Source organism: Cyrtonyx montezumae, unplaced genomic scaffold (genome assembly GCF_038088225.1).
Source record: "Cyrtonyx montezumae isolate F1298 unplaced genomic scaffold, pur_monq_1.0 scaffold_3, whole genome shotgun sequence".
Taxonomy (NCBI): Eukaryota; Metazoa; Chordata; class Aves; order Galliformes; family Odontophoridae; genus Cyrtonyx; species Cyrtonyx montezumae.
The window spans coordinates 3,161,894-3,183,096 of NW_027072034.1; the positions used below are offsets into that span (position 1 = coordinate 3,161,894).

The 21,203-nt window shown below is 37.4% G+C and overlaps 1 protein-coding gene across 1 annotated transcript in view; it reads right to left on the reverse strand.

Annotated features, from left to right (window-relative positions):
- DGKH (diacylglycerol kinase eta) overlaps positions 1 to 21,203 on the reverse strand; it is a 150,947-nt gene that overhangs the window by 13,126 nt on the left and 116,618 nt on the right. The window contains exons 13-27 of the mRNA XM_065743997.1: positions 21,065 to 21,152; positions 18,291 to 18,376; positions 17,185 to 17,284; positions 14,976 to 15,252; positions 14,420 to 14,548; positions 12,387 to 12,521; positions 11,126 to 11,243; positions 10,114 to 10,224; positions 9,886 to 9,982; positions 7,216 to 7,323; positions 4,721 to 4,834; positions 4,297 to 4,431; positions 3,345 to 3,511; positions 1,970 to 2,075; positions 72 to 164 (exon numbers count right to left, since the gene is read on the reverse strand). Coding sequence (XP_065600069.1) covers positions 72 to 164; positions 1,970 to 2,075; positions 3,345 to 3,511; positions 4,297 to 4,431; positions 4,721 to 4,834; positions 7,216 to 7,323; positions 9,886 to 9,982; positions 10,114 to 10,224; positions 11,126 to 11,243; positions 12,387 to 12,521; positions 14,420 to 14,548; positions 14,976 to 15,252; positions 17,185 to 17,284; positions 18,291 to 18,376; positions 21,065 to 21,152 — 1,864 coding nt within the window. The remainder of the gene's footprint in view (positions 1 to 71; positions 165 to 1,969; positions 2,076 to 3,344; positions 3,512 to 4,296; positions 4,432 to 4,720; positions 4,835 to 7,215; positions 7,324 to 9,885; positions 9,983 to 10,113; positions 10,225 to 11,125; positions 11,244 to 12,386; positions 12,522 to 14,419; positions 14,549 to 14,975; positions 15,253 to 17,184; positions 17,285 to 18,290; positions 18,377 to 21,064; positions 21,153 to 21,203) is intronic.

The window sequence follows — 21,203 nt, forward strand, 5'->3', positions numbered from 1 at the left end:
AATTCTGTGCTACTAAAAGAACAAATCATACCAAGTATGAAGGAATAAAATCATGAATTTTGTCAACTTACCAAAGGAACTCTTCCTACTAGCAGAGATTCAGTTTCATTATGTAAGGCCTTCACGTTGACAGCTATCTCCATGGCAGTGTTTCTGGTAAGGCTCTGGGGAATAAGAAGCACAAAAATTATTTGATGGGATGCTAGCTGGACTGAGAATAAGTACTTTGTGCTTACAACATTCACCCCGTATTCTTCTAGGAGAAATACATAAATTTATAGGTCTACCCTGACAACTTCTTCCACACTGAGATCACAAAGAAGAAAAATATATCTATTTACTGTCTTTCCCTAAACTTTATTTAATATGACCTCATACAATCTTGAAGAGCCAGTAAGCAGCCATCTGCAAGATGAATTCTTGATTTTCATGGATGGCAAAGGCCAGTAGAAAAGCTGTGGCTCTCATTTAAAGGACTGCTGATCTGAATCATACACCTTATCCTTAGTATTAAGTTAGCTGCTAGCCTTACTTTATAAAGCAAAGGTTAACTAACATAGTTACTATAAATAAGCTTAGATTATTTGAAATTATATAGAAAGACTCTACCTAATTATTTATCTTTGTGTCCAACCACTGAAAACAACATTGCCTAGAGTGAAGGAGACTCAGCCCTCTGCCCCCTTGGCATTCTCTGCATATTGTTCAGATAACAATTAAGCACGAAAATTTCTGCGAACACATCCACAAGAACTGACCTGTATGTAGCAATATCATTTGCTGAACCTTCATTGTACCTCTACTTGTGTCTGGAGACACGTGTAAACAACTGTCTGCAACTAGATGTCAGCTTACTTTGCATATTGTTTTTGTTGATATGAGTCTGGTTTACTCCTGCTTAGAACTACACTGGCACACCACCTTGCTTGATATAATATACACTGCTGCATCACTTTAGGATGAACACCCCAGGCTATGGAGCTCCTCTGCAGCTGGACTGAATTCTTCACTGCTTCCAAAAGACAAAAGACAAAAGACTTCATTTTCTGCTTTCTAAGATACCACAATGATCTGTAATCATGAGGTGACTCTTCCCCCTCTTCTGAATACAGATTTTCCAATTTGCATTAAGAAATTTCAGAATCTTTGAACATGTTTGCTACCAAATTCATCAGCTGTGGGGTGTTTCCTGGGTGTTTCATATGAAGAGCTGAGACTTCCTCCTGCTATGCAATCCAGCACCTTCAGAACTGGAAGTCCAAAGGCTGCTCCAAATCCATGCTTCCTGTTTTATTATATCGGCCCACAAAATTAGAGGTATGTTGCTGGTATGGCAGTAGAGGTTGAACCTTCCCACCAATATCCCATTACATGTGCTGTCGTGTGACAGATGGCAGCAGAGGGGGCAGTCTGACACAACTGTGTCTAACCCAGAAGTGTGGTTGAAGCAAAGGTGTGCCGTGAAATTCCTCCATGTCAAAAAACAGCACCCATCAACATTCATTGATGCCTGCTGAATGTTCACGAAGACCCAACAGTGGATGTGAGCACAGGGAGGCAACGGGTGGAGCATTTCAGCAGTGGCAGCAGCAACAGTTGGTCACCTCTGCTAGTGCAGATTGTTATAAGCATGGCATGCGGACTCTTGTTCATTGCTGGAGAAAATGCATAGCTACTGATACATAGTGATCTATGTAACCTTCCCTTCACTTTCACCTCAGAAGAAGGGACAAAACCGAGAGGATTCAGCACCCATTCATCTGTTAAGCAATTTCATTTTAAACTTGATTTTGGGGAGAATATTTATGAGCCTTGTTTATAAAAATGCCATTAAGTATCACCCAACATGTTGCAATATGGTGATGGGGTGCACAAACAGATCGTGTCGCAACTTCACACATACACTTATTAGTAACTCATTTACTTAAATGTAATATACACTTAACATAAACTTCTGCTCTTCCTTTACCTCAGGAAACCTTGGGTTGGCTTTATTTAATGCATGTGAACATGCATTAACAGCATGAGCAAGCTCCTGCTCCAAGAGGCCATGTATTTTTGCTGCTTCACAGATTCTAAAAAAAAAAGAGGAAAAAGAGAAAAATATTTCTTACCTCCCTTAAAGAGCAAATTTTTAAGAGTATACAGTATTATCAGGGGAAAAAATATAAAAGGTTCACAAAATACAGCACAGAAAGAATCTGTAGTTGCACTCCAAGAATTCCTTTTGATGCTTAAGACAGATGACCATTATGATGAATGTAATAGCAGCTTCATAAAATGTTTCAATTAAAATGTTTTATTAATTTTTTTTTCTGTGAAAATTGCTGCATTTTTTTTACTAAAATATCTCCTTGATCCTTGAGTTCTTGAAAACAAGTTAAGGCTGTGGGATCAGTTTTATACTAACAGCAGCTCACTAGTATCTCAGATCACATATATTACCAATGTGTCCAAGGTCACAGAAATAAGGATTTTGAGTATTAAGAATGAAATAAAAAGCTAAAATAACTATGAATGAATGGATGAATGAAAAAAGGTATGGAGAGTTTATCTGGCAACTTGGGCTCTTTGAAAGTTACTGTATTAACTGTTTACTTGTAAAATATTTTAGAAAAACTTACATGTTTATTGAAAAGTGCTTATCTTTTTTAAAATGTGAATAAAAATACTTTAAGGAGAAATATAAATGGATGAGGAAGTAGTAATGGTGGAAGAGAAAGTCATCAGAGAGAAGATTTGACTGGTCAGAAGCTGCTGGAAAATATTTTATGTTATTAAAAAAAATAGGAAGTCAAACGCCTGAGATCGACCTGTCCACAGTATGAAATACCGGGAATGTAGATGCCTGTACATGTTATAGCCAAGATTCCCTCTACAACCAACGAAGAGATATTCCAGAACAGAGGCACCTCTTGTAAAACCTGCATCAAAAAAGCAGGTCAGATGTATAGAGTTCTACAAATATCTGTTAATTGACTATCTAGGTAACATGGCATTAGTAGGTAAGGTGGATGCATCCACATTATTAACTTCTGGTGTAGATTTCCAAGGTTTTCTTTTTCCCAGTAAATATATTTTCACTCTTGATTGAAATGAGATGTTTAATAAAAAATCTCTCCATAAAAAAGCTTTCCAGTTTTCTGTGACTACTGTTCCTTCCAAAAGTCAGTTGTCACACGACTGATAATTCTGATTAATTACATACACAAACAAGTTGAGCCTCAAAAAATAACTAAAGCACTAAAATTAAATACACACTACTAAGTCTACGCATGCACTTGTAAGAATAATTCAGTCTTGGTATACAAGCTGCCAAATTGAATTTTCTAGTTCTATTGTACCTGGTAATAAGTTCTTCTGCAGCTTGTGAACACAGCTGGACCTGTGTGACTTCTTCTTCTGTAGCCAACTCAACAGCCTGCTGAGGGTATAAGGGAGATCGAATAACAGATTTGCAGGAATCATACTTCTGTTTGTCTTCCCAAGACTTCAGGGTGTTTTCAAAAGCCTGATAAAAAAAGAATTATACAATCAGTTCACAGCATTTGTAACATTTTTATTTATATATGTAAAAACATACGGAATTGCACAGTTTTATATAAATAATATGAGTTTTCTAAATCCTAATTACTTCTTTAAAACTTAGTGCAGAGAGTAAGTCACTTCTGAAAGTGTCACTTCTCTCTCTTCCAAAGTTGTAAGAACACAAAGGCCATAAAAACACAAATATGTTTTGTGAGGACAGCAAGATCAAGTCTGAAAGTAATTACAGGTTCAATCCTAAAGAAAAAAGTTAGCCTTTTAATAATACGTTTTAATAATAATTGGAATACAATTCCAATGCCATTCATTCCACACTAAATTCAACAGTCAATGAGAGGACAGAGGGACAGTTAAGCCTATAGCATGGTATTCATGCTAAGCATGAACTCTAGTGGTTTTGCGACTAGATTCTGCTTGTGTCTCTTCTTTCTGAACTGTCATATGGGATGTAGGGTTAGTAGAACAGAGAGACAGGAGAGAAATCTGCAAAAGCTATCATGAAAAACAGACATCATAGAACCTCGCTATTTCTGCAATGTGCCAAACTGTGCATGAGATTGTGCACAGACCTAGTGCCTCGAAATCAGAATACATAAAATGTTGATCTTTCTTCTTAGCATGCATAAAAAGAAAACAGGAATAGCAGTAACGTAGCTGATAAAAGCCAATTTTTCCAATTCTAACTAAATCAAATGTCTACAGAAAACGATGTTAGCAGAGGAATATTGTAACACACTTTCTGCCACATACTCTGTCTCGTGTTAGCATCTGAGCTCTGTTTTTATGTATAATTTTAATAACTCCTGGGGGCTGGATCCATGCCTCTCCATCGACTTGCACTGGAACCCCTTCATCACCAAGTATGGTGATCTTTACTGACCGACACTGGAAAAGAACAAACACGTTATTTTACAGAGCCATAAATATTAATCAAGCTGACAGACCACCTGAAATATGTTGATCACTAGGAGCTGTGGCATCCCTCCAGACTGGACTCAAGGGGGAAGCACTTTCATACTTCATCCATCATTTAAGACAATTAATTACCCACTAAAATTAAAACACTGTCGGTGCTTTATTAATGTATGGGGCAGTGGTCATCAAAAGTACCCCCACTCTTCAGCATCCTAAATTGATGACAACTCTGTTACGTGCTTCCAAGTAAGAAACAGACCTGAGCTATGCGGTGGTGCTGCAGTTTGATAACTCTTGAAACTGCCATCTGCATGCTGCCAAATACAGCCACAACTTCCAGAATTTTATCATCAAAAGATGGGGCCCCAAATATCTGAAAGAAAAAAGAAAATATTCCATTTTCCATGGTTAATTCAGTGCATGTTACATGACAAACTCAGCCTTCTTTTCTGTAGGTTCACTTACAGATTCGATTTCAACGTTTAAATTCAACAAAATGTCTTAGAATAACTGCACCATCCCTACAAACACCATATGAGTGAAATATAGACAGAAGGCAAATACTATCTTAAAACAGCAATGACAGCAACACTTCAAGCATCTGAATGACATCCCTTTATATAAAGGATGGCAGAGTTCAGTATGCAGACTAAGGAATGCTTTTCAATGCAAGATGAAGGGCTAGTTCAAACCTCCCCTCAGATAAGGTATTTAATATCTAAGAGGTTCTTGAAGTTAAGATGAGTAATGGTGTTTTTTTCTCAGAAATGCTTATCTTCCCTTAGTCTGTATACTGTGGAAACCAATGTCTGAGCCCACTCTCAGCTTTGATAAATGCTGCTTTAATAGTGAGAAGAATCTTTTCAGTGTAAATAATTATCTGCTGTAAATGTGAAAGCTGCTTTTGCTCGAAACCAACATCTTGATCCAGTCAAGGCTTTGAATTTTCCTGAGTTTACAAAAGTGCACAAAGCCAAGTGTGTGCCATTGGCAGCTGGTATCCTGCAGCAAAACTCATTCACATTGGAGGGGAATCCCAGGCTGGAGTTCAGAGAAAGATTGGGTCTAAGACCCTTGAAGCTCGACCATTTCATATCGACATGGAACAGGGAGCAACAAGGGAAAAAAAATGAGCAGGTATCACTCCAGTAAGATTACAGTGGGTAACGAGACCACTTCTCTGAGCAGTACTCAGGCAAACTTAACTGGAACCATGGGTAAAGTAACCTGCATTGAGAGCACCTGAAGCCATACAAGAGAAAATCCTTCAAAGGAGCCCAAAGCCAAAACCAGTCAGCTTGGACTTCCTGGAGTTGAAGAATAAGAGAGTGCAGATCCAGGATTGCCAAAAGCAGCTAATGGCTGCAGCAGTGTCTTAGAGGGGGAAAGGATGAGGAATGAGGAGGAACTGTGGTCTATGCTGCTCCCCTGGCCAATGAGAGTCTTCACCCCAGTGCAGTGAGGTGGCTTTGGCCCAGAAACTAAGGAAGTCCTATCAGGGAAAAGGCAGCACAGCTGCCATAGTTTAGCAACACATACAGGTGGCAATTGTCCGCAGTGCATCCCAGGATGGCAATAAGGTAAGCCTTGAAGATACAAGTGTCAAAGAATGAAAATGCCACTTTATTGGGCCTAGAGTCACAGCCATCCAGGCAACACCTCCCTTTTGTCCAGCTAAGCAGTACTGGCAGCATTTCAGATCACCACCAACTCTGACAATCAGTCACTCAGAACTGCAGTAAAGCAGTGAATTACGTTCCTAACTTTGTCCAGAACAAACATGTCACTTTTCTGGCACCAAACGACCATGAATATCAATAAAAATGTTATATACACATTTGCTGTATGCCAGTATGACAGCTAGGACAGATCTTCTCTCTCAGTGAAGCAGACCAGGGAGAAAAAAATTTCCTGAATAGGAGCTGAGCAGATGTTAGAGATGCTTCAAGGCTATGAATGTGAGCATGAAGAATATCAAAACATTAGATACCCACAGCCAAATATAAACATAACTGCCATTCTGTGACATATACCAAAAATAAGAAAAGGACATTGAAACACAGTCAGGATTTGTGTGTGTGACTTTTATGTATGTATTAACCAGAGAATCGTTAAGTCACAAGAAAGCAAAAGCATTTTGGTGAGAAAAGTCCTGGATTGTTGATATTAAAACCACAATGTTGCAAGTACAGTTGTAGGTGAGTGAGACCTCACAGTAAACTGGGACATTCAGAACTGAGATAATCTGCTAGCAAATACAATGGCTGCACTGGGCATGAAGCAGAGAGCAGCAGTCAGGCTGCTTCATGTTGTAAAACGTTTGTGTATTTATGTAGTGCAACATTTCTTAGGAGATGTGAGGCAGAAGGGAAAAAAGGTATCTTTACAAAATACATAAGAAGCTCACCAAAAGTAGTATTTAAAAAGCAGATTACTATCCCCCACTAAATTACCAATTGGTAAATGTATCCAATCCTCATTTTCTGAATGACCACCCATTTGTTCAAAGCTATTAGAAAAACAGGAGGAAAATTTGGGTATAAACTGTGCAATTATCTTTGCCCATTTTCCTTCTTGTCACAATGTAACAGAGGAATATATGCATTGAGAAACCTCATTTAGAGCAGGACATGACAGCAGGCACAAGACAATGCGAAATCATGGTATATATTTTTTCAATTAAAAAAACAAACACAATACAATGTGTTAAACTCGAGCAGACTCCCTAGGTTAGCTCTGTTCAGTATTACTCACATCATCTTCCTTGGTTCCTCCCCAGAAATTGGTCCCACCAGCATAGCTAGGAATGTTTAGCACAGCTATACCCTGCAGACTTGGAAGAGGGATGTACTGTCCATCACACTGTAATGGATAAAAGCTCATTTAGTATATAAATAATGTGATAAAAGCAGTTGGCTGCATTAATATGTGAAGAATCACTGGAGCTGTCGGGGAGGACAGACTCATTAATAGGTTGACACAAGCTTATTCCACCCACGCTGAGGAGCAGCTCTAATACAACCTTTTCCTTACCAATTTCAACAACAGTTTTTGCAGAGATGACAAAACATGGGTCTCTACAGCAGAGATGTTCCACAATTCTTCCAAGAAGAGTTTTAACAGCTCTAACTGCTAAATTTCTCATGCATTTTAACCATGCTTTGTCTAGCAAGGACAACAAATGTTTCTGCAATGAGGAAAGCTAATTCTTTGGGTGTATGTGGTAAGACAGTAATGCCCATTGATATTACAAAAGCTTGATTCACCTATCCAGAGTCTGCAGTGCCAAAACTGCAGTTTGCTTGTTATTGAGGTAACCCCATTAAGAGGATAAAAAACCAAAAACAACAACACTAAACAAACTATAAAATACAAGAAGGCATGATGGCATATCCACAAACACAGTTAAACATGAACACTGTTAGGACTTGTATACGTGGCCTCCTGTAAAAATAACTGACTCTCCTCCCAGAACTGCAAAGACAAACCTAGGACCAACTCCAGATTTGTCATCTTGGCTGTGTACAGGAGTTTGGTGGGGAGGGATTGCAGGCAAGAGTTTGCTCCCCTTTATCCTCTAAAAGTCATAAGGAACAACAAGTACTACTCAGTACGACCACAGACAGGTCAATCTCGCTTTACTTGTGATCAGAAGACGTGTACAGTGAAAAAATACTTGGCCACGAGTGCTGCCCTGCAGCAGTGCCACGAGTGTGTATTTGAAGAAGGACATCTAAGAACCCACATGCTACACTCTGGAGATACGGAATCTGCAGGTAAAATTTCTTCTGAAGATTGCTAAATGAACAAGTCACTAGTGCCATGGAAATAGAATTACACAAATGAAGTAGAAATCCCTAGAAAATAAGGAGGAAATCTTCAGCAATTGTATCAAGAGGAGAAGGAGATGCAGGATATGATTAGCATTTTCTTTTTATGCTTTAATGTCAGCAACAAGACACAATTTAACATTTTCATCAAAATGTGTCAGTATTCAACATATGCTCTGATATTAACAGATGCTGCATAGCCATTTATATTCCAGTAGAGCTTTGCCTCCAATTCCTGAAATTGATATTTTTAATTTTCCAATGCTAAGCACCTCATCACAAGTTTTTAACATAAAGCTGATATTATGCAAGGCAATAATATACATGAATTTTTTACTTGCTGCTTTACTTGCAGATATATTCAAAAATAATAATGGAGAGGTCAGATATGAATACCTTTTCGAATCTTATTTGAATCTTATTCAAATATAGCTAAATTAGAATTCTATCTGCAGCACATATAATGCTCTTTGCTGTCATCATATTCACCAACTACTGCATAATTCCTTGATAATTATTCAATCTCTAGATAACAACAAGCTGGCTCTACCATACAATATCCTCCTAAAGCTCAGTCAGAGAAAGAGTTCCAAGGTGTTCAAGAAAGATGGAAATGTGGTAGTCATGGTTTCATGATCTTTGTAATCATGACATCAGGGACATGGTTTAGTGGGGAAATACGAGTGGTAGGTGGACAGTTGGACTGGATAATCTTGGAGGTCTTTACCAACCTTAATATTTCTATGAACTTAAGTAAATTTATGATGTTTATCCTCATATAAACATGATGAAATTCCATTTATAATACTTAGCATGAAGAAAAAAAAGAAACTATTTCCTCTGTCAACCTCCAGCCTAAATAGTCTTTGGGTGAACTCAACCATGACTGTCGCACAGACATTTTATGCATTTGGGAACTGATCAACTCCTGTAAGGTCCTACTATTGTGAATAACACTTAGATTTGGTGCCAGAACCTAAAAAAATAATTATGCTCAGATAATTTATACTGCATTTGTTGTTGCTGTGATAATACCTTGCTCATGCTCTGTGTGGCTATCTATCTCAAACACCTATTTGAGAAAGTCTCTGTAGGTGTAGCTGTGCTTCTTATGATGCTCACTCAGAATTTCTCCTCTTTTGTCAGGATTTTCTTTCCTAAGGCCATCTGTGTGCTCTCTTTATATGTGTAATCAAGCTGTCAGATAGTTTAAAATGAACCTGCATGATTAAAATTCCATAACCTTTTCCTTCTCTTTAGTGTATGTACGTTTCTGTTATTGTCCTTAAAACCTGATCTTCTGCTTTAAGGCAATGAACATTAAAAAACACCATTTATATATTATCTATGCAAGACATTTTAAACAACTTTTTTAAAGCAATTACAACAAACACAAAACCAGATATTTCTGAGATGTTTAAATACTGACATTTAACTCCAGTAAATCACCTGGGGAATTGCCTCTTACACAGCACATTTTTAGACAATGCATTGGAGGGAAGGATTTTACAAGCTTGGGCTGACGCAGAAACTCTGAACGTTTTCGTATTCATCACTACATAAAAAGTTCATTCTACCTATGAACAGAAATTACCTCAAGTTGAACCTTTTGCTCTAAGTTCTTGTAAGTTCTCTGCAGTAGCTCTTTTGTGCCAAGAACTCCATACCACATCATGTTTTTTGTCCGACTTCTGAAAATAGGTAAAATAACATACTGAAATATACATACTATGTCTTGTATTTGTAGGAGAAAGAAAAAGTGAAGAACTTCATATCAAGACATAAGGAAAATAAAATGTATATCTCTGTTAGTGACAATTACCTGCATTTTTCAGGGTGCTCTTCTCTCTTGTTATTAAATTCAAGTGAAATTTTTGCATCTAACCCAATTCCAAAATAGTTGTTCATGACACATTTTTCTGAGTATCCCTCCCTTTTAGAAGAAAAGAGATAATTAGTTGCACATTTTTACAGTTCCCAGACACAGAACTATGACCAAGACCCTGGATGTTCTCAGAGCAGATACATCAACAGGATACATCACAAGACAGTTCATGTGACCCACCCTGAGGAAGCCTAATGGCTGTCAAAAAGACAGACTGGCTTCTGTCTCCCTTGCAAGTGCAAGTAGCTTCCCATAGGACAAAGAATAAACTGTAACATACCCCGATATCTCCACCAAACCCAAAATAACAGTGGAATAGGAGGAAAGATCTGCCTTGTACACAGCTCTGAGACAGCAGCACCAAAGTGGGCTGAGCACCCAGGATGCATTCAGACACGCTGGTGGTCCTGGCACAGCAGAGCTTTGTTTTAGACTCTCCATGTAGGGCCACAGCCACAGCCCAGATGCCATCCGTAAGTGTCTGTCAATGCTACATTTAGTTCTGGGAAGCAGAGACAACCTAGGACACACAATTTCTGCCTTATTGCCCCAACCCTTAGACAAACACTTCTTCCTCCACTCCAAGATGCTGAAGCAGGCTTCAACGTTTTGCTGGCAGCTTAGCTTGTGTGCAGACCAGCAGTTCAGGCAAGAGAATCCAGTTCTGATGCACTGATGTTCTCTCAAAGACAAGGAGTGCAAGGAGTAAGTGAGCAAATGTCTTCCATTATTTCTGCTGCTACAAGACAATCCTGGGCTGCTCATAACTAAGAGCTTATTCTAAAATGGCACAATCCAACGTGTTTTCAGACCTTGAGGTTTACAGAAAAAAAAAGATAGCAAAACAGAATTTCATAGTGGAAAAATAAAAAACTATGACAAGCTAAAAAGCGTTAAGTGAAGCTATGTAAAGTAAAACAGTAAATTTTGAAAAATATGATTATCTTACAGTGAGTCTGGATCCGGGTCAATAAATGGTGTAGCACCAAATGGATCAATGTTAGCTAGTAACATTTTACTAATAATGGAACTTCCTGCAATAGAAGCAGCTAGGCCAGCCCTTAAACCTGATAAGGAGAAAAAAAAGCAAGAAAATAACTAAACAATTTTGATTTATTAAACAGAGAAGCATACATTGTCATAATGCAAGTGACATAATTCTGAGAGACAAAATATTCATCCAACCCTTGTATGGAGGGACTGAGATTCTATCTTTTATCTATACTGGTTATCCTTTTCGGACTCCAGTTCTCTTGAACAGAAAGTTCCTGTGGTGTGGTTAAATTTTCAGGTACCACCATTGAAAAAGATAAAGCAGAGAAGTCAAGATTTCAGGCTAACATTCAATGTCTGGCATACACCAAATCAGTGATCCAACTTTCAGAAATATTATTAGAGTTTTTACCCAGTCTAATTTTCATGACCACAATTTTCATCCTGTCCTTTGGAAGGCAACTGTCATAACATCAACATTCACATGGTTGGTTCTGCAACTAGCAACTATCTAACTAGTGAATGCTTACATATTTAGCTTGGTAAGTATGATCTGAGTGAGAGGCTTCTGAAGACCTGATGGCTTTTCCATGCCTACTCTCATCACTGAACACAACACAAAAATACTATGCAATGCAAGTAAATAGAGGGAACCTTCTAAAAGCTTTTGCTTAAATTGACCTAAAGAAAAATGTAAGTTCATATCCAATATTCATTAAATGTATTTATTAAGTTAATTAAAACAGTGATTTATTGGTATCCCCAACTATTAATAGCATTTGGATAGGAAGATTTGTTTCAGCTGCAGAGCAGCTTCATATGCTTTCAGTTATACATTTCCTGAGAGGTATTGATGGACAGCTCTTACTCAGTAGGTTGATCCTTAGAGTTCAGTCCCTCAGACCCTAAAGAGCCTCCATTGGTTAGCATGAATGACAGAATATCCTGAATTCCAATTTTTCATCATCCAGAATCAAATGCAATACTTTTGCTACATCTGGTGCTGTGCCAAATGATCAGGAGTATTCTACCTTTCTTTGCACTTCCTACACGTTACAACATGTAGGAGTGTTTGTCACTTCAGATGAATTCGAATTGTTCTATTTCCACATAGAGCACAAGGTGAGAAGTAAAAATTTTTATTTGACAGCAAGAAGGAAAACAGAAGGCAATATTAACACGGTGTGAGGAACACCAGATTTTAAAATCACAGTTACCTGGGCAGATAATCCTAGTGTTAAGGACAGGGAGGTTCTCTTTGCTGGCAGCCAAAGCTGGAGCAGAGAAAGAACCTGTCTGAGAATGGATACCTCGACTTGTACGTCGATCAGGAGATCTTGGGGCAGTTTTACCTGTTCAGAAGAAGAAGAGAACTTACTAACTGACTAGCTCTACCGTGGTAAATACACTGTTTTTAAAGCCTTGAAACTATTTCAAAAGCATCTGATATGTTTCAGTGAGAAACATCCTTGTTCCTCACACAACACTTTTTCTTCTAAATGCCACAAAGAAAACTCAGAAACAATACAAGTGACAAATACAAACAAAAATGGATGAGTGTACATGGCATCTGGTGTAAGGAATTCCTAACTTCTGCTTCAAGCTACCTGCAATCAATGAAACTATATTCGACTTAAAATGAAATAGTATTTAACACCGTAGTAAGTTTCTGACAAAACCTAACATCAAGTTTCACAAAAATGCAGACGTCAGAAAAAAGAAAAATCAATTATTATTAAAGAATAAATGTTAATGATTTAATATGAATTTGAACTTAAATTCAACATGTATTTACTTATAAATATACCTATATTATATATCAAATATAATAGAAATGGAAAAATTATATATTTATAATAATTCTGTTATAGATAGTTGTAATAAAACTCGGGCTGAAATTAGGTCACCTGATGAACAGCCATAGTCCCCACTCTAAGCAGCTAAAATTGACCTCCTGCTTGCATCAGGTTTCTGAAAACATCAGCTAAAACTCTGACATTTTTATCTGCAACAGAACTGAAAACTGCAAGGGAAGGGAAAGCCACGTTCAGATATTTTTGTCTTTTGCAATTACAGAGATCACAAAGGAGATCAGTTTGCCACCATTTCTTCTTCACAAATAGCATGAATTCCCCAAATAACTGAAAAGATTTATTTGTTCTACACAATATGGATAAATAAAATCTTGCAACTTGCAGCAAAGTTTGGCAGTTGGTCAAATTCTTGGTGACTAAGGTGGGCAACAGCTCAGGAAAAAGAATGGGAAGAAAATCGAGGGGAAAGTGATATGATAAGAATATGAGAGAGCAGTGCTTCCAGGTGGCCAAGAAGGACAATAGTAAAGTACAACTACCTGTACATGGGCATGATAATACACTGTACTATAGTGTTAAAACATGAAACAAAGTTGGCAAACTATATCTAACAGAAGTTATCAAATATTTATATGAAGTTAATTAACATATGAAAAAATATTACCCTCATGAAGTGACCAGAAATAATCTCAGAGTGTAAAATGTAATATTCAGAACACAACTTATATTTTTCTTAAAGCTACTGAAAAATTCACAATGCTATTCATACAATCTGCTCTCTCTATACTTGGGAACAAGGCAGTTACATTAAATAGGAAAATCAACAGAACAGCTGCTCTTTATTTGACAGATGAGGCTCATGGGGATAACTACAATAAAGATAAACTTTTGCTGTTCATGCTCTGATAAAAACAACAGAGCCCTAATGAGTAGAACTGATGTTTCATTGCAGATAATTGAATCCATGTTTCATGCTTTCTCCCCAAGCAGCTATCTCCCACTGACAACATTAATATGCACTCTTATTTCACATATTTCAGATGTATGAAGAATAACACATTTCTGCAATAAGCACAGAAATCCTACTACCAAGAAACCAGGGTTTATATGCATATAAATATATACAAATATATATACATATAATCTTCCACTGCAGCCACTTACTGATAGACTTTGTAATGGACATGTGAAGGAGAGGTTTTACCCTATCATTTGAATGTGTGAGTTAGTACTATTCTGTGTCAGGACATAAGTTGGCAATGGTACTTAACACACAGTAACCAAACACTTGAATAGTCAAAATGAAACATTATAGACAAAGATGTTTTTCAGAGAGTAATAAAAACAAAGCAAACGGTCAAACTGCTTTTAACTATGCAACCAATTATGTAAGCAGACTGCATGCTTTGAAATGATCTTATTACTATTTTACTCACTTGACTGGGACTCAAATTCCTTTGTATCTTCCTCTTTTTCCTCTTCTTTGGATTCTTCCAACTCTTTGCTATATTCTACTGGGGACTGGTTCACTTGTTCTTCACTATGAGCATTCTGCTCATCCACAACTGCTTATTTCAAAAAATAATATAAGTTTAAAGATCTTTAAAGAAAATAGACAACAAAAAGCAAACTAGCATCTGTTTTTTTCTGTAGCTTTAAATTTAAGAATATTAACAGGAGATTTCTATTGCCACGCCAGTGAGAAAAGATTCTATAGCAGTCCTTTGCCAATGATAAAATTCCACCAGAAATTGTTATTTTCTGAAGGTTCATCATGACAAAAGACATGCAGATGTATACATGCACACATATGCATAAATATGTATTCATATATGCAAACAGGCCATCAATGACTTCTAAACACACTGCATTCTTGTCCTTGCAGTTCGTAATATATATGTCAGAATACATAAATCAAGCTTTCGTATTAAAATCTATGCTAGCTTAAAGAAAAAAAAAAGAGCATCCTTATCAGTAAAGACGAATCTGCACCTTTTTCTGCTTGTTCAATGATCTGCCTCACAGCCTTCTTCAAGCTGTTTGCCCGGAGCATCAACTGTTCTCTTGGTCTGAAGAGTTTCTGCGTGGAAGACTTTGCAACACACTCTACTAATTGCTCTTTGCTTTCAGACAAGGATTCCTCACTTGAAAACTCCTCTCCTTCTTCTTCGACAATGGGAGGAGTGATGCCTGGGAGAATAGGAGCAGCCTGGGCTTCTGTGTGAAGTGCTTGGAGCAACAGGTCGAGCTTCTCATTTAACTCTGAACACTAAGAAAATGGGGAAAGAATACGCATACACTAAAAACCAACGAAGCTGAACATACTGAGAAAATTAAGTATGATATTACAGAGAGAGACCAACATTCTCCATATGGTGCGAACTAAAATTGCATCCACATCTCTATGAAATTATCTATGTAAAATCCTAACATGGATTCAACATTTTGTACTATAGATTATGAGTAGGTATGCATGGCCTTTTGGTAGATAGACCCTGCAACATCCAACTTGCTTGAAGCGACTATAACCAAAAAAAAAGCTACATTCTGACTAGGGCAATATACTGCTAAACTCAGCCTGCCATTTAAGTAGGATACTTGCCCAAAGAAGCTGTGGATGCCCCAACTCTGAAGGTGTTCAAGGCCAGGCTGGATGGAAGCCTGCGCAGTCTGATCTGGTGGGTGGCACTCAACACAGCAAGGATCTATGAAGTCCTTTTCAACTCAAGCCATTCTATTGTTCTATGATACAGATTAGATCCTACTCTCCTCCTGACAGCCAGCAGCACAGACATGGCCACCAGATTTGTCCACACCATACAGTACAACAAATTGTGGACAGTCAGCACCCCAGTATGGAGAAATAACCTATGGGGACATGCTAGCTCCTAAGAATGAAAAGACTTGGTGTTGGTTTTTGACAACACATCTGTATATTTAAAGAAGTGAACTGGCACTGAGCAAACACTGTCAAATATCTCTATACCTAACCAAGGGAAAGAGGTAAACTGCAGTGTTTAAGAGAAACAGGTCTGTTTTGACCTGGAACAGTGAAAAAAAACTGGATATAAGCCTTGCAGCCAGGTCAACAGTATCCTGGGCCGCATCCAAAGGGGAGTGGTCAGCACTGAGAAGGAGGGGATTGTCCCCCTCTACTCTGACCTCATGAGGCCCCATCTAGAATACTGCATGCAGGCCTGGGGCTCCAGGACAGGAAGGATGCAGAGCTGCTGGAGTGGGTCTACAGGTTGGCCATGAAGGTGATCAGTGGACTGGAACATCTCTACTGCAAAAAAAGGCTGAGGGATTTGGTCTTGTTTAGCTTGGAGAAGAGAAGGCTCTGGGGAGACCATATTGCGGCCTTCCAGTACTTAAAGGGAGCTTACAAGCAGGAGGAGGAATGAGTTTTTACAGTCTGTAAGTGGTAGGACAAGGGGGAATGGCTTTAAAATAAAACAGGGGAGATTTAGGTTAGATGTTAGGAAGAATTTTTTTACTCAGAGGATACTGAAGTGCTGGAACAGGTTGCACAGAAAAGCTATGGACATCCTTGGAAGTGTTGAGGGTCAGTTTGGATGAGCAGCCTGAACAGGTGGATGGCAACTCTGCCCCTGGTAGGGAAGTTGATGAACTAGATGATCCTTAAAGTCCCCTCCAACCTAAGTCACTCTATGATTCTACGAAACACGAATCATGAAGTAATTGACCTTCATCAATTTTCTGACTCTGGCACTGTTAGTGATTTTGTTTACTTCTTTTCAGTTCATGAAATTTTGCTCCTCAAACAAAATCTTCCTCTCTTTTTCCAAATTTCTGCAACTTGATCTCTAGAATTTGTAACTTAAACCCTTACTTTTAATACTGTAATTTCTCTTCCCTTCATTCTCCCAGCATACTCTCTCTAGTTCACTGTTTTCCTAATGCTAATGTAATCACCTTCAGACAAAAATATAAATACCAATAAATTCCATTTCTATGCATATACTGTGCTTTATATTTTGAGAAGGCAAAAAGTGTGTAGAGTTCACAGAGATCTTACATTACAAAGACAGTCTATCTATTCAGACTAAAGTCACTGCATGAAATGGAAGCAAAGAGGACATCCTAAAGGCATTTGAAAATTAAACACCCACAAGCTAGAAACTTAAATATCAAAAGAAAACAAAAAAAGAAAAAACTTTAACCCAGAAAACAGTCTTACTTTAATGGCCATGGCATCAGCTTCATCTGCATTTTCCACTGGTTTTTCATAAGTCTTCCCTATTTTGGCAACAAAGTCCTTTACAGTTTCACATAATATTCTTGGTAATAATAGAAAAGGAGGGAAATAAAATGAAATATAATAAACATGTTTTGAATAGAAATTCTTATGGCAATTGATTTATATGCATACTGCCATGCACTATTTTTGTTGTCAAATGAATTCCACAAATGATATTTTTTCTCCATGGCTTGCAAAATTCAAGTGAAAAGCTATTAAAAGAGCCTTTTCCTTTTCTTCTTTTATTTAAGTCTTTGCATGCATCTTATTTCTAAAAACATAAATTAGCACAACTAATATCAATTTATTTTACATGAACTAAATAAATTTAACAAGATACAGATACAATTTAGAATGTGGAGTACTAATACAGTTCTGTAGTTTAATTTTCAACGTGCACTATGCATGCTTTAAAAATGAATTTCTGTTAACGTGCTTTTAGCAAAAGAAAATGAGATGTAATGATAGTCAGATGTATTCCTGAATATTCTGTGAGAACATATACACAGAATTTTGTTATTTCAGATGTGTCCATTATGTGCAGAGCAATTTTCTCATTTTTAAGTTTCTGTTTGCAGAAAGAGAAAACAGCTGGTTATCTGAGCTGGTTATCTGAGTGGTCTGTTTATAGGATTGTTACAAACAGAGTTACAACAAAGCTACTGATTTGAAATTCTGCTTCACAGCAGTGAAGCTGTTTGTCCTCTTAATGATACAGGCATGCATAAAACGAAACAGTGATGTGAAAGAGGTCACATATTTGCATTAGTAACTATATGGTTCATGTTAAATGTGTGAATCTTGAGTGAATTAAAAGCATTTTATATCAATATTATGTGATATGTTTTAAAACGCTACTGCTTTTATTATGATCTATTTGCAGTTGTACTGTATAGAACCTTTACAGAGCAAACATCCACTCTAAAGCATTAAGTCAAACCAGCTGGGCCAACCATAAGCAAATTGGGCTTAGAGAGAAGGTTAGCATGGCAGTAATGTTACACAGAGGATTTATCCTACACAGTGCATAAAAACGACCGACTCACTTGGCAGAAGATATGACAACTGAGTGCTGATCAGAATTGAGAATTTTTGCAAGATGAGCAGCAACTGAATCCTCATAAGCAGATATCTGAAAACAGAGAGAAAAGAAGACTTCAATTTCCACATTTTTCAGCATTTAACACTAACTTGAGTCAAAATACCTTAAACATAGCAGGATTTCCATGGCAGATCTACTGCAAGGGCTAGCAATGCTGCTCTCATCTTCATAATAAATTTCACATAACCAATTTTTAATACACAAAATAACACTGTATCTGAGAACCAGATCCACAGCTCTTTTTCTCCTTTTTTCTACACTAAAAACAGCCCAGGAGGTAGGAACAATCTACCTTCTTTTCAGATTTGTAACATACTAAACAATCATAATCTAATTTCTTTTATTCCAAAACGAAGTTTCCATGAAGCTTATCAACTTGACTAAGAATAAGTCAAAGGTTTGCGGTTACAACCTTGAATTTTCTTTTTCCTGTCAAATGGTATATTACTCCCAAAGTACTCCTACCGACAAAGGCTGTAAAACTTGGTATAATGTTATCAAAGAAAATCCTTAGTGATTCATCCTTAACTACATTTCATTATAATGTCTGAAAAGAAAAGAGTGTGCATTTTCCTTCTTTTCCTGCCAACAGGAATTCCTGAGTGTTACAAAAGATTGAGAAGAGATAAGGATCATGTTCACTTGCTATCCTGCCTCAAAACAGGCATGGACTCAGCTCACTTTTAACAGAAAATTCTAACCACATTCCAAAGCTAAAGCTAAAAATAACTGCAGTTTGAAATTTTCTGATGACTTCTTTAGGAATCTCTTAAGATGCCTCATTGCGTTTTTGTTCTCGGATGCACCTATCATTTTTTTAGTGTTCATTTTTACATTTAATTTTACATTTACCAGATATATCATTTTAAACTTCTAAAACCCAACCATCATTGTAGAACTTTGACAGTAAATCAGCTGTGTGGTGTCCTCACAGCCCAGAAGGCCAACTGTATCCTGAGTTGCATCAAGTATGACCAGCAGGTCAAGTGAGGTGATTCTGCCCCTCTTTTCTGCTCTCATGAGACCCCACCTGGAGCAGAGCATCCAGTTTTGGATCCCGTGACACAAGAAGGACATGGAGCTGCTGCAACAAGTCCAGAGGAGGGCCACGAAAAGTGCAGCCTTCCAGTACCTGAAGGGGCCCTACAGGAAAGCTGGGGAGAAACTTTTATAAGGGCTACTTTTTATAAGTAGCAACAGAACAAGGGGAAATGGTTTTAAACTGGAAGAGGGTAGATTTAGACTAGATATAAGGAAGAAATTCTATGATGGTGGTGAGACACTGGAATAGGTTGACCAGGGAGGCTGCGGATGCCCCAGCCCTGGAAGCATTCAAAGCCAGGCTGGATGGGGCTCTGAGTAACCTGGTCTAGAGGGAGGTGTCCCTGCCTATAGCAGAGGGTTGGAACTAGACAACCTTCAAGGTCCCTTTCAACCCAAACCATTCTATGATTCTATGAATTTTAATATCAAGAGAACAATACCTAAACATCTGATCTGTAAGAATGAACAACTGACCAATAGTAAAATCTTCTGGGACCAAACCAAGTGAAACAGAAACCCAAAGAAATCGAAAAAGAACTATATATGTACTTATAGTTCATTTTTGCACTGCACCAGAATACATTAGTTACTGTAAGGTTAGTTACCTGAAATATCGTAACTCAATAAGTAACACACAAAGAGATTAAACAGTGTGCTCAAAGGAAAACAGATTTCTCTAAATCAGAGTAATAGATTGCAGAAGTGACTTTCCAAAAAAGAAGTTCTGTATAACTGTTTACTTCAATTTTCAGGACAGGCTAAGCATCATTTCAGAGCCAGAACAAACAAGAAGAAAATGCATTTACAAGGTGAAGATACACTTGCAAATGTTATGAGTCTTGCAAAATTAGAGAAGATAAAGCCTCAGATTTGCATTGCTAACTCTGGAAACAACTACATTAGAATTACAGACAAAGCAGCCCCAGTCTTTCTGTATCTATATCCAGCAAGCTGTCAAAGGTTATAACCTCAATGCCAATTAAGACTGCCTGAATCATTAAATCATTCAAGAACCTCCTAATTAATTATTGCTTCTCAAGTACTTTTGAGCTAAAGTTGACATGCATTAACTTCCTCAGGAATATATTACTTTGTCATCTTAATCAATCTTTTTATGTCAATTGATTTGATTTAAGCATCTCATTCTCCAACAAAATCAAATCCTCATCAGACAGTAGAAACACAAATCTAGTTTTACAGATAGACCAAATGTTCCTTTTTCCAAGGTCACTTACAATTTTAAGCTCTCTGAAAAGACAGGAACAACAGGTGGCATCATAACTGACTAACTGACTTCTACAAGCTCCAACAGCATTTCTCTTTCACAAAACATCCATCACCTTCAAAATGTTTTTCTCAAAGCTTATTCCAAAATCAAGATTAGCAGAAAACATTCTGTTGATTTTCTTTTTTTCAGTACATATTTATAGAACCAATTTATTTCTACAGCTTTGCTGAAGATTCCTCATCTTTACTTTTGGTAAAAAACACAAAACTTGAAACCATGATTGTTTGATACATCCACAGTGAGCAGGTATTAACTGTATCAAGTTAGCAGAAGAGAAAACATCTGTTTCTATTTTTCAAAGAAGCGTTTTAATTATATTTCAAACTCTGTCATACCAGCAGCTTGAAGTTAAGCCCATGTAAAAGAAATCAAAAGTGAAATTTCACCTGGCATTCCTCTGACTCTTCTTCTACAGTAACTGAAGGAATAGAAGGCTTTGCTGGTAATTTTAGTTCATATGACATTATACTCCACCTAAAAGAAACAAAATGACTTTTATGTTCCCAGATTACTAATTATCTTTAC